The 15023-nt window shown below is 31.5% G+C and overlaps 1 protein-coding gene across 4 annotated transcripts in view; it reads right to left on the bottom strand.

Annotated features, from left to right (window-relative positions):
* The window catches only part of Dpp10 (dipeptidyl peptidase like 10), a 1332172-nt gene that overhangs the window by 34829 nt on the left and 1282320 nt on the right, over window positions 1-15023 (bottom strand). For all 4 annotated transcript variants that reach the window (XM_004836090.4, XM_004836089.3, XM_087197849.1 and 1 more), the window contains 2 exons: window positions 9280-9378; window positions 9103-9172 (listed from right to left, as the gene is read on the bottom strand). In XM_004836090.4, coding sequence (XP_004836147.1) covers window positions 9103-9172; window positions 9280-9378 — 169 coding nt within the window. The remainder of the gene's footprint in view (window positions 1-9102; window positions 9173-9279; window positions 9379-15023) is intronic.

Genomic DNA, 15023 nt, shown 5'->3' with positions numbered 1-15023 from the left:
TAATCCTTTAGTTGGATTCTAAAAATTAACCTATCAACAAAATGTGGCTAAACCAACACACAAATTTTAACCTTATTTACTTTGTTGGGTCAATTGAATAAGAATAATAACCCTAGTGCTAATTATGGTCAGGTATTAGTAGCAAAAACCATTTTACAATTTAATAAACAGAAACACAAATAGGTAAAAATACTATAAACCACAGGTGAATAAATGGTTTCAGGTTGGTGAGAGAAAACAATTTTGAGTTGACCTCATCAAAATTTTCATTTAGGAACTTTGGCAGATGAGCAATTATATCTGCAAAGCTAAAGACAATTGTAATTCTAGCCAGAATATCATCAAAACTTAAGGTTTTGAACATGTCTTTTATTTATTTAGTAAGTTCTAATTATGGGTCTTTTTTGAATTTACCTCACATGTTTTGAATGCCTTTATTCCTATATTTAGAGAAAAGTTATAAAAGCCTAAAAGGTTAATTTGCTGCTTCGTTTTTTTCATCTCTTAGTGGACATCTGACAAGTAGCACCTATCATTTTTGCTCCTCTGGTGTCCTCAACTTTATAAGTAGGAGTATAATATCTACCCTGTTGTAATCGTGGTACTGTGAGGAAAAAGAAAAAGTCCTGCTTTCTATAATATAGATGGGTATTTTAATTTCCTTGTAAATTAGATAAACATGGATACACCCATATCATTTATAAATTAATTTATGTATTCGCATATCACTTCTAACATTATAATTCTCAAAAATGCAGAATGTTTTGTCCAACATTTGTAACAACAACAATGTAAATAACATTGTAAAGTCTGTAAATATCAACAGTGAAACTTGGTGGTACATACATAGCTTCCATAGACAATGTTTGGAGAAAATCAAGAGCATGCTTTCTCAGAATTAAACAGAAAATCTTAACAATATAATAAGACCTTAAGTAAAACCTAAACATAAACAACAGCACTTTTCTTTTTGATGAACTGTAGTTGATCTAGTGGCCTCCAAAATCTCCCTTTGTGTTAGGCTTTTTGGTAGCAACTGCGAATTTTTGTCATGGGGCTGTGAAAATGTGGAATCGAGTAGTAAAACAATGAAAGTGGAAATCAAGTTTATAATTTTGATAAAAATCCCTAGAAAAGAAAGCCCTCAATAAAAAATAAAAGCACAAATACCTCATTTAATGCCCTAAATGATTGGTTGATTGCAGGTTAAAATGTTAATTATGCATTAAATGTTAATTAAGACTTTATGACTATTTTAATACAATTTTTATTATTGAGTTGTGGTTTTGTTTAAAAACTTAAACAGCCTTGAGTTTCTTCCCTAGTCTCATTTGTTCTAGAAGCTCTGTAATTTACAGTGAGTGATTTTACATATTTTTGATTTTCTGGAGTTTACGTACAATATGGAAGGAGAAATGTAAACTTCTAAAATAGTTAATCATCATTACTGGTATCTCCAGTAACTAGTTTATCTATTTGTTATATAGCCTTGTATGACTCATAACCCAGTGTTTTCTTGTATCAAGAAAAGGGAAGAATAGAGAACAGCATGGTGTAATAACAGGGCACTGATGTGTTTCTCATATTCGGGGCTATGTGGGGTTACCAAGTGATAAAATACTACATTTCGGTATGTGTAAGTAAATCTTCAAAGGTGAGGTTAAACAAATAACAATTTATATATTATTTTAGTATATTTTTAAACAACTATTTTATTATAACATAAAAAAATGGCTGATTTAAATGTAGGTTTCTCTCACCCAGCAAATGACCATGAAAATCTAAAACAATGGAGTACATTGTGAAGTATTTGTTACAAAACCCATTCAGTACTCTGTCTTCAAGTACATGTGGTATTTGAGCTATGTATGGTAGTGTAAATCTACAATCTTAGGCTGAGGCCAGGATCACAAATTTAAGCCCAATCTGGATGATTTAGCAATTTATTAAGACTCGGTTTCAAAAAAAAAAATTAAAAAGGGTCTAGAGATGTAGCTCAGTGTGTAACTATGGCTATAAAAGGACCACTAAAGACAGTAGTAAAACTTATGTATTTTATTTTCATTTAGATTTACTTTTATTTTAAACATTTTGATATATGTATATATTATATTAATTTATTATATTTAAATTTAACATATTTAAACATTTAAATTTGTTCCTATGGCACTTTCCTGATCAAGTTTTTCTAATAAGAAATGAATGCTGACATTTAAGATATGTTATCTACAGATTTTGAACGAAAAGGTTAAGTATGTTGAAGAAAAAAATGATTACCCAGATTAAATGCTACTGTTATTTGTTTTCAATAATTTCCCTTATATTACAGTGTGTGTACATTTCACATTTAAATAAATGGAAATCAGAAAGGTTAATAAAAGTGACAAACTTAAAATTTTAACTTTGAATCTCATTATGAAATAAGAAATAATATCACTCTTTAGAACAAATACTAGGTATTTCTCTGGTTCATATCAGACATGATATTTTTGCATGAAATTGAAGAAAAAGTGGATGTATATTTATCATGAAAAATAAAAAATCAAACACTATTAGAGATGTTGGAGTATATGTTTCTTTACTCTTGGGAAATAAATTAACTCAGACTATCTGATCTGCTCAAAGTCTAGGAATATACAAAATGAAGAATATGAAGACTTCTCATAAACAGATATATTGGTTAGAATTCAGAATCTTATAGTCTCAACTGAGAATTTAGTCTCAGTTATGTAGAATATTCAGGAGTATTCACAAATTCAGTTATGATATCTATTATTAAAGATTAACATGATGTGTGTGGAAAATATTGCAATGTAGAGATTATGGTAACTTCAAAGTAGGAAAAAAAAAAGGTCCTAAGGATTTGGATTGAGAAAAGATCCTTCTTTTTTGGGTCAGTGTTCTTTAATAATGTGCCAAGAAATTTAACACAGTGCACTGCATAGGCAGGAAGTATTAGATAAGATAAGAAGAGTAATAGGTTTTTATCCAAAAATAAATAAATAAATAAATAAAATTTATATTCAAACCCTAATTTCACCCTGTTTTTGATTTCTGGGAGAATATACATGACATTTTCTATTCCACATTTCCTTATTTTAAATAGGGAAAAATATTTACATTACATGATTTTTGTAATGATTAAATATGGCATCTGTGTATATTAGCATTAGTTCTCTTGAACAATAAACAATGTTAGTATTAATTCTTACTCTTCTAAAGATGAAAGTTCAACAATCAATTGTACAGAGAAATAATGAAAACACACATAAAAAATCAATCAATATTTACCATTATCAAGAAAGACCACCTTTCATTTTACTTAATGGGAAATTAAACTGCAGAGAAATTAACTCATCTAGAAGGCTATATGTATGTATAGTATAACCTCTCAAATCATTTGTTTCTCCCTATTTCCTTACTTAATTTATTCTTGTTGAAAACTCATTTGATTGATGTATTTACTTTTTATTGACATATTCATTTTTATTCATTCATTATTTCATTCATTCTACCACTATTTACCAAGTAAGAACAATGTCTAGTTCATGTGTTACAACATAACAACATAAAAAGTCTTCTCATCTAGAAATTTTCAGTTTAATAGAAGAAACAACAAACCATTTATGATTATCTGGTATGGTTACATGTTTATAATGAGCATAGAATTATCTGGAAGTATATCAAAGGATTAATAGAACTCTTCCAACTGGGCTAGGGCAGTAAGGCCGCTTGTATGATATGTACTGGTCAACACACAGAGCAGAATGATCCATATAGTGGGTCTTCCCACAATTAATTAGTTTCTTACATCTACAGCACCAAATTCTTCTTTGTGGGAAGAGGGGACTGGCTGGTATGAGATCTACATTTTCAGATATTGATTCCTCCAAGTTCGGCTTAGTGGAAAAGTAGAAAAGCAACTAAAGGAGAAGATGGGAGTAGTAAAGCAAGAGAAATAAAAAGCATGGATAAATAGAGAGGTAGAAAGGAGGGTGGCAGATTAGAATTGAATCATCCAGAAGGTATATCTGACTGTTACAGAGCTTGAAAAAGAGGGTGAACTCTCAAGACACATCATGGTACCAATGATCAAAGCAAGAAGGTGTGGTCCCATGATGCTGATCCTAATCACAGTTTTAAGCAATATTTCACATTGTTTAAGAAAATGAAAAGATAGTTTTGAAAAAGCAGTGATTATTTTATCTTCACTGTTGAATATAAGTAACTAGAATATTTTACTCACTATGAATGGATTAATTAATCAAATCATATCATTTAATACAATAATTGTACAGAAAGCAGCTTAGAAACATCTCATTTCTATGAAGATGACCAACTTCCAGGACTTCGAAGTACAAAACATTGAATGAGTAATAAGAATACCAAATAAAAAATGAGTAACTCTTCCTAGTTAGAATGCCTTCATGGGAAAACTGTAATGGGACCAAGTATATTTGGTTTTGGAACACCATCCATTCATTTACTCAAAACATATTTCTGGAGTGTCTCATTGCCACAGCTAATTGCTAAGAGTAAAATGCAAGTGAATCAGGCATTATTTAATATATGGAATGCACAAAATAAAGGTTTTAAAAAACTATTTTCTTAAGGTGTTTGAATATGCCCTTTACTAGCCTAAAAATTATTTCCCTAAATACTCACTTCTACAGTATGGATTTTACTTCAAAAACTTAGATCCAAAATCTGGTAGGAGTGAAGAACTCCCTAAAAAGAATAAAAAATATCCTCATAAAAATTAAAGTGGAAAAAAAATTTTTTTTCTGGTACCAGAGATCAAACTTAGGACCTTGCACTTGCCAGGCAGGCGCCAGCACCACTGAGCTAAATCCCCGGCCTGGAAAAGTGTTAATACAATTATTCAATTATTCGGTTGAAGATCTATGCATTGAACTGATAGCAGAAGTCTATAGCTAGGAAAAGAGGCGAGCACTGGAGAGAGTGGTATGACATCCACCAGGTGATCGATGATTACAGTGAGTAGTCAACTTAAAAAATGTATTACAGTAAAATACACATTGCCATTAATACCCATCAAAATACTCCCACTCCATTGTTCATGCTACTTTCTGAAGCAGTTTCAAGTGCTCTTTTGTCAGAGTCTATGAATTGTGATAAAAAATACACAGAATGTAGTACTCTTTTGTCAGAGTCTATGAATTGTGATCAAAAATACATTGAATGATGCTCCTGAGTGCCATCTATGGAAAAACAGGCTTGAAAAATATTACAGTGTGTCCTCATCCACTTTATTCACCAGATCTGGCACCTTGCTACCGCTCGCTCTTCCCTAAAGTAAAAATGATCACAAAAGGTGGATTCAGGACAACAAGGCAGCCACACAGCTGCCTAAGATTTTTGCCTAAAAGGACTTCCAGAAGTGCTCCAGAAAGTGGCAAGAAAGATGGTGTAAGTACATTTGAAGTGAGGGTTTATTTTAAGCAAGGATAATGGGAATGTGTCTTTCATGCTAATAAATTTTTAATTCAATACACATTGTATTTTTGGATCACACTCTATACATAAGTTTATGTGAGGGTGGAAAAAAACCTTCAGGAAGGTAAGCCTTTAAAAAAAATTAAAATAAAAGCTTGTTTATTTTGTTTTACTGTGGATCAGGAAGATAAGGCTTGATGGTAACCAAAAATTCCCTAGGACTCCAAGAACATTAACTCAGGAGAGAGAAGAAAGGACCTATCATCTCTCACTGTCAACTCTTCCCATCAACCCATCCAGGTCCCATGTTTGTTTCTCTTGATAGAGATAACTCCCTCCCCACCAAAAAATCACAAAAATATGTTTTTTAAAATGATGATCACTTTATGAATTGCTTCTACCATTTCTACCATGGTCTTGACATTTAATATCTAAATTTATTTACTAAATAAACATCTGTAATTGAAGGATATTGCTTTCAGTCTTGGAGTATTATAGAACTAAAGTTTGTAAGTTTTCAGAATGTTTCTCTGTGTATACTGGCATCAGATTCACTGAATAAATCCAAAACTCTGTTCCAGACTTCAAAACGCTTGCAATCCTTTTATCCCTCCCTACCCATTAATACAGCTTCTTGCACATACAAACAACAGAATAAATATATACAGTGTTAAATTTTATATACATGAGTAGGAAATAGGAACAATATAAAAGAGAATGATTTGACATTATAAGTGTTGAAATAGATAAGGAAGTATATAGAATTAGTGATGAATATAGAATCCTGAGTGTTAAGGATTCATCATAATGTAAAACAGAAAGACAACTAGTGAAAAGTACTGCAATTAAGCATTTGGAGGGAGAAATGGAGTAGTCATCCAGGCAAAGAGGACTCTGACTCCACAGAGAGCACAGCAAAAACTAACCACCAGGATGCTTGGGTGGTGCCAATGTCTCTTAGATTTTCCACTATGGTGAAAATATTCAGTCCCCCACTGTCTGGTACTTTCAATAACATGAAATTAGGTAAGACTGTGACAGCCTATGTCCAAGAGAGGTCCTCAGAACACCAGTTCTGAGTCCCATAATGAGGAATTTGCAGAAGGGCTTCCAAATCAGCAGAGGCCACTTCCTTCCAGGCAAATATTTTCTTCAATCAGTTACATGGTTCTCCAACTCACATGTTCAGCAAAACATTTCCTGGTTGTCAACCCACTTCTACAGATGAATAAAGGACTCAATCTGTCAGGAAATAGATATACTACACAGAGTGGAAGTAAATGAGTGACACCAAAATCAGGACATCATCTCTTACAGTTTTTATGTAATAGCCACTCTATTGCTCAGCACTAATTGCTCATTCTGAAAAAAAGTAATTATAATTGCTAATTAGAATGGAATGTCAATTTGTCACCAAAAGGGGGTTTAATCTTACCAGAAAAAACATGCCTTTAAATTCTGAAAAATTAAGAAAATTCTTAAATAACACTGTGTTTATGTCATTCCACCCCATCTATGTTGCCAAACATAAAGGTTTTAGCGATGATCATGCAATTCAAAAGAATAGGTCATTTTATAAATATAAATTAAAACAAAAATCCTTTGTTTGATTTTTATACACCATATGCAACATAAACCCTGAGAATTTGCCTCTGAAAACCAAGGAGTTCAACAAAATAAATTAACATTCAATGAGAATAGTATCTGAAAACAAACAACTCTACATAATTAAACACTTTTTTATTCTTTCTTTCATCCACCAATAAAGTTGCAAAGTAAATTCTATGGGTTTGACTGTACTACTTTATTTGCTTTTGTAATGTCCACCTATTAAATAACTTTATGGATACTAAATCACACCTTTAATATTTATATTAATAAATTTAAATACAAAAATGTGGCTACTTAAAATAATTATTATATTGATAATTTATCAAACACTGTTTGGAAATATTTATGCTCTATCAAATACTGTGGATGTATATATCTCCTAAATATTATGCACATAAAAATATGTTATTTACATAATATCATAGTATTATCCCCAATTTAAAAGGTAATAGAAGTTTAGAAAAATCAAGGCATGTACTGGTAAATCTTAGACCTCTGATTTAAACCCAGCTTTAGCTGACTCTAAAATCTGCAAGTTTAATCTCTTACTTTTAAAATAGATCCAGATAGCCTTTTCTAATGAAAACAATATTTTAATTGGCTTCCCATGCAAGTCTTTACATTTCCTCTTTTGTATTAAAAATTAACCACACCAAAGCATAAGTCTGATGCCAAGATGAGCCAGTTAGCAACTCTAAGAAAATATGGAAAACCTGTAACGATTTTACTGCAGTGTTTCTCACCACTCTCCATCAGGTGGACATGTGAGTGGGAATAGCTGTCCTCCCAACCATTGGCATAAACAAATTATGCTCCCAGCACCATCAGTTCCTTTACCTTTTGATTGAAAGTCAGCATGTCTTGAGGGATGATTAGAAGGATACCTTCATGTACATGTACCAACACCACACAAGGAATACAAGCATTACGTTCAGCAAACATTTACTAATGAAAAATGAATTTTCAAAAAAGCTAGAAGGGAACACTGAAGTAAGAGAATATTATATTATTTTCATTTTATTTGGCTCATTATAATGAACTGACTGCAATTCTTAAAAAGAAGAATGAATTATAACCCCAATTATATAATTATATGAATCATATGTCTCAGACATTGTGCAAAGGACTTTATATGTTGTATTTCATTGAACCATTGAAGCAGCCATAAAACATGGCTTGTATTATAATGCTCATTTGATCTTTAAAGAGACAGAGTATTGCAAGAGGCTCTGTAATTTGCTTATGGACATAAGCTTAGTAAGTAGCAAACTAGATTTTGAACTCTGGCAGTCTCGTTCTCAGAATGAATATTTATCCTTTGCTCCCAGTAATCACAAGAAATAATATTATTACTATTTTAATTGTTCTTGCTAAGGGAAAAAAATATAATTCTAGACAATTTTAAGCAATGTGCTATCAATATTTTACCTGGGTTCTTAAGAAGGAAAACAACTGATGACTTAGAAATATAATACTAAGACAATATTAACTTAGTCACCCATTAGATAAATGTTAGGGGCTCTGTACCTAATGCTACAGAGTCGTGATATAATCTCACAGAAAGTGTGAATGACTTCATTCCTGAAATCAATTCAAAGGCTGAAAAATCCAAGCTAGTTTTCTTTGAGTATGGGAGCTGCTTTTCTCTGGCCATGAGTTCATGAAGGAAAAGTGATACGACATAAATAGCCAATTGTTTCCACAGTAGAAATGCATGTTCCTTCATTGTCACATGAACAGTCAAGAGCATAAGGCATGAGAGTAATTGCTCCCTGGACATTCTTATCTCAAACTATCTGTCGTCACTGTTCCTAAAAGTAGGATCAAATTCTTTATGGGATGGAAGATGTACCAAAAATTATATATCCTTACACATAATTCAGTGATGGACTCCTTAAAGAACACATGCAATGAGCAACTGCCCTGGTTGAATACACACATAAAATTTCTGTTTATTTCATCAGAATGTTGTCATATGCAGCATAATTATGAATCTTTAGATTCCTTTATTTCAAAATCAAATAAAATACTTACATCATTAATAGGAGAGCATACTGGTTTCGTTCGTGAAAATCTTTAGGAAGGGACAACTGTAAAGGAAGTTCTTTTAAAGAAAGAGCAAAATATTAAAGATGCAGAGTCATTTACATATAAAATCATAAGATGTAGAGAAAGTTTTTCTTGAATAACACAGCATGCACAAAGCTTTACCATAGTCATCAATATGAATGATTTTAATTTCTGACTTTACTGTCTTCTTCTTCTGGAGAGCTTGCTTCAGCATAGAATTGCTTTCCAATATAAAATATTCTGTAAACCAAAAAAGGTAGTGTAAATATCTAACTTCTATGCATTCAGCAGGAATCAATGAAGCACTACAAAAAATTATGCACTTAGCATTTGTTAGACATTCTACTAGTATTTGTTTCCTGAATTACTATGACAGTATCTCTTACTCTAGCAAAATTTTCTGTTTGCTCTTATACATTGGAATTAGCATCCACACTTTCAAAACAAAAATAAGAACATGTTACTATCCTGTTTATGACTACACAAAGGAAAACGAAATTATCTGTTACCACATAAGATGAAATTTGAAATGTCTAGATACCAATACAAAAACTCAGGATAAGAATAAAATTTAGTCATCAGAAAAAAGACAGAAATGACAAAGATAATATAATTCCCAGATAAGGACATTAAAACAGCAATTAAAATATAGATTAGTTGTTCAATAAGGTAGAAAGAACATGAGAATATTAAGTATTCTTAAAAGCACTACAAAAAATGAAATACATGAAAGGTACACAATCTAAGGTGAAAAATACACTGAGTGGGATTCATAGAATATTAGATACTTCAGATAAACATAATGAACTTGACAATAATAATAGAAAATTTTGAAAATGAAACAAACAAGAAAAAATTGACAAAACATGAAGGCAGCATCCATAGCTTTCTAGAATTTTCTATTTAAATCTATAGATATGTTAGAGCAGATTATATATATTAAAATTAATGAACCTTCAAATTTACGATCTATTTCATTTTAGATCTTTAATTCATCCTAGGAATATTATATAGTTTTCATTTTAGATGATCTATATATTTCTTTAGATTTATTCCTGGAAATACATATATAATTTCTAATGGTATTTTATGTAGTATTTTAAACTATGTTTAATTTTTAATTGAAATTTATTAAATGGTTGAATTTTGTATATTGACCTCTACCTGTAACCATGATAAATTAACTTTTTTCTAATTATTTTATGTATGTATTCCATAGATTTTGTTTGCCTGTTTTTATTTTACACAAGGATGTATTCTCCAAATGAAAGTTTTACTATGTGTATTTCTCTCTCTAATCTATTGCCCTAAATCCTCTATGACACTGTTACATGGACAAGTGAAAGCTGACAAGCTAGAAGCTCTCAGTTCTAAGAAAGAGTTTCCATCTCCTCGTCAAGCACAATTTCACAGTAGTTCTGTGGATATCACTCACCAAGTGAAGGAATTTACTTCCTATTTATATATTGTTGATTAATTTTATTATCAATGTGTTATTACTATTTGTCGAATTTATGAAATGCTATTTTCCTAAATATTTTGAGATGTCAGTGAAATATGGTGAATTATGATTGTTTATTGAATGTTACAATGTATTTCCTGAGTGAACCTCATATAGTCATAATATACAATCCTTTTTATAAATTGCTGGCTTTGATTTGCTACTATTAAGAAAATGTGGAAAAGTGTACTAATAAAATAAAAAGAAGATATCAATCAATCAATCAATTCATTTGTGAGAAACCTGATCTTTTCCTGTCCTTGTAATGCTGTGCCTGGATTTGGAATTAAGATAACACAAGCTTTATATTTATTGTGTTATCTCTGTCATTTCTGTTTTTATTCTCTTTTACTTAGTTATGAATCATGTTTTCTACTTCCTTCATATGACCCATAATTTTTTATTGGACACTGGTAGTATGATGTTTGCCCCTTTAAATTCTGGATTCTGCGATATTGTAAAAATTCTTGGACTTCATCTGGCTTATGTTAACTTACTCAGAGGTCAGCTTGTTCATGCCAAGATTTTTTAAGATGTAATTTTTTTATGGACTTTAGTATCCTTTTCTCTGTGGCTAGTTTAATTGTATCCTTATATTTTTCTTAAATGTCTTATTCTAGCCATATGAAATGATCTTTATCTTTCAAATATGAAGATTTATCTGACTTTCTATTTTTAATGAACTGTGTGCATACATTCTTTCTTCAAATATCTTTCCATTGATTTCCTCTTTTCCCAGAGCTGTGACAATTTCTATCAGATAAATTACCATATTCTTATATTCATTTCATTTTGTGTTTCTCCTATTGGAAGGAGATCTTTTATATATGATCTCAGGCACAGCAAAGTATCTTTGTAAATAAATCAAATTACCTCTTTGTAAATAAATGTCTTACTTAAATTTGGGAGATTATATTTTTAGACTACAGGACACTAGCAAATTTTCAAGGAAGCTATAATAAACACTACATTTTAAATAATTAAAAGTATAAATTATTGAATTCTAACTTTTGATCATATCTCAATGGAGTAAGAGTATAAACTTAGTTCAACTGTACTATTTAGGGTAGAGGTCTCATGACAACGCTGGTGGCTATAAACAGAGGGACCGAGGTATGTGCATACACACACATGCACATGCATACATGTATGTCTGTTTTAGTCATGATATGCCCTGTACCACCTTGAGACTGTCAGCAAGAATACTATCACCAAAGACTTCAGCAGGGCCACCTGATGTGGGACTGTAATCTTTTTTTTTATATAACATTAACCTGCCTCAGATACTCTATTATAGTAATAAAAATTGTCCTAAGATAGCAAAACAAGGCACAAGACCTTTGAAATATTAAGTATATAAAATTTTACATATTACTGTCATACAGCAATGATCTCAGTGATCTCTCACTGAACATCATAAAAAGTCTGTACTATTATTATTAAGGAAATTATGTTAATTAGAGAGTTTTATGAAAAATATTAGAGAAAAAAAAGAACATCAAAAGAATGTTTCCAGTTAAATTTAAGAACTTTTAATATTTGTGAGTATTATCTTCACGGACTTTCAAGCAGTTTTGTTGAAATGTTACAAATAATTATTCAGCCTTCTTAATAATTTAGAAATATAACATTAATATTTTTGAAGTATTAACTTTAATAAACATGTTTTATTTTAATCCTAGTAAAAAGTTGATGACACTCATCAATTAGAATAATGACAAGTTTTAATAAAATGATGCATTTCAAATGTATGAACCCTGGGTAAGAGATGCCTAAGAGGCAACATGGCTATCCATGGCTATGAGAGGGGCCAGGCTTGAAGGTCAGGGCAAAAAACAGATTGTAGACCCTCCCTGGAGATGGTTGTGCAAGGTCCACTGAGGGACGGTGTCTTTAGCCCAGTGTCTCAGCCAGTCTATGCAACTCCATAGGAACAGGGCTGATGACAGACATCGGACAGGCTTTTTCTTTCTCTTTCCAGTTGCTCTAATAATTTTTATGGGTTGAATTAAATTGGCAGCCACAGAGCAGCAGAACCTAAGTCATCTACAAAAAGTGTATCTAAGCCAGAGAACACAGAAGAGATGGCATAAGGGTGAAAGTGATTCTTGAAGCACAAGTAGGAGACATCCAAGATATTGACTAATGTCCCATTAAAATTTATTTAAAACTATCAATCTTTGTCACTTAAAATACCTTTTACAATTATCAATGACTGTTAAAATAATTCATTTTAGAATTATATTCTTCGTATAAATGTAAAAATAAAAAAATACTTAAAAGATTGAAGGCTTACAACTGACAAAACCGACTACTTTTTCCCAAAATGTCTGTTAAAATTTATATTTCTAGCAGCAATATCTATATTTATATATACATATATACACAAAGTGAATTTTTGTTATTATTTGATAGGAAAAGTATACAGCAGTTTTACTCTGCATTTCTTTGATAATTAGTGTGCTAAAGAGTTCCCATGTTTGTTACATACCCTAATTTCTCTTCTTTAATTTTAATTTTTATTATGACATTTGCAGCACATAATGACCACATCCATGATAGGGGGTTGGTATATGTACATAACACATCGCAGTTGTTCCTACTTCCCCTTCCTCTCTCTCCCTTCCTGCTGCCTCTTTAATTTTTTTAACCATCCTTTCCCTTGCCACTCCCTCCATCTCAGTTAAGAAAGATCTCTCTCCCTACTTCCTATCATCTACCTTCTATTTTGTTCCTTATTTATACTTTGGGTTTCTCCTATAAGAGAAACTATGCAATATTTAAGCTCATGTGCCTGGTTTATTCTACTTAATATTGTGGTTTATTTTCATACTAATAACTCAATATATTATTCTTTATGGCAGAGTAGTACCACTGTATGTAAATACAATGTTTTCTTTACCCATTCATTAATGGACTTATAGGCTGTTTCAAAGATTTAGCTATTGTGAACTATGTTGCTATAAACATGGGTATGCACATATCACTTTAATATGAAGTCTTTAAGTCTTTTCCAGGATATCTAGAAGGGTAATAGCTGGGTCAAATGAAATTCTATGTTTAGTTTTTTGAGAAATCTCAACACCAATTTGTTTTCACTACTTTACATTCCCACCAATAATGTAGAAGTGTTCCTTTTTTCCCCACTGCCTCTCTAGCACTTATTATTTAATTTTCTTATGATGGCCATTTTTTGTGAGGTAAGATGTAATATGAGTTGTGCTTAATTTGCATTTCTCTAATGGCCACCAGTGTTTAACTGTTGAAATTTTCTTTATATATTTATTGGATATTTTTATTTCTTCTTTTGAGAAGTGTCTGTTAATTTCACTTGCTTAGTTTTTGACTGGGTCTTATTTTTGGTGGACTAATTATTTTGAATTTTTTTATATTGTACATTCAGTCCTCTTCCTGAGAAATAGCTGGCAAAGTATTTTTCCCATTCTGTAGGTTATGTCATTACTCTAATAATTGTTTCTTTTGCTGTACAGAAGCTTTTTAATTTGATATGATGCCAATTTATTGATTGCTGGTACTGTTCCCTGTGCAACTTGAGATTCCATTCAGAAAGTCTTTGTCTATGCCTATGAGTTCAGGAATTTTTCCAAGAGATAAGTGTTTCTGTTTTAAGACTTAGGTCTTAGACTATTTTGACTTTAGTTTAGAACATACTGAAAGATGTGGGTCTAGTGTATGCTTTTGGCCCCTTCGTCAAAGATCAAAAAATTAAATGTGCTTGGGGTTACTTTTGCATCTTCTATTCTGTTCTGTTGATCCTCATATCTGTTTTTGTACCAGTTCCATGCTGTTTGGGTCACTGTAGCTTTGTAATAGAACTTCAAATCCGAAATTATGATGTCTCCTACTTTATTCTTATTACTCAGGATTGCTTTTGCTATTCTCGGTATCCTCTGGTTCCACATGAATTTTAGGTTTGTTTCCCCCAGTTCTGTGAAGAATGTTGTTAGTATTTGGTTGGCACTGTGTATCTCCATATCAGTTTTGGGAGTATGGCCATTTTGATAATATTAGTTCTCCCTATCCAAGAACAGGGGATACCTTCCTATTTTCTGACATTCTCTTCAACATTCTTTTTTAGAGTACTGTAGTTTTCATTGAAGAGGTCTCTCACTTTTTTTAGGTTAATTCCTAAGTATTACATTTTTCCAGGTGCTACTGTGAGTGATACATTTTTCCTAGTTTCTTTCTCAGTAAGTTCATTACTAGTGTACAGGAATGCTACTGATTTTTGTGTGTTGATTTTGTATACTGCTACATTGTTGAATTTGAGTATTAATTCTAGGAGCCTTTTGGTGGTTTGGATCTTAGTGTATCAAGTCATATATATTCTTTTTCTTTTTCTTGCCTAATTATTCTTCCTAAT

This window comes from Heterocephalus glaber, unplaced genomic scaffold (assembly GCF_053883595.1).
Source record: "Heterocephalus glaber isolate CG9 unplaced genomic scaffold, H.glaber_assembly_v1.0 deba00000347, whole genome shotgun sequence".
Classification (NCBI taxonomy): Eukaryota; Metazoa; Chordata; class Mammalia; order Rodentia; family Bathyergidae; genus Heterocephalus; species Heterocephalus glaber.
This window is presented reverse-complemented; position numbering and strand designations above follow the sequence as displayed.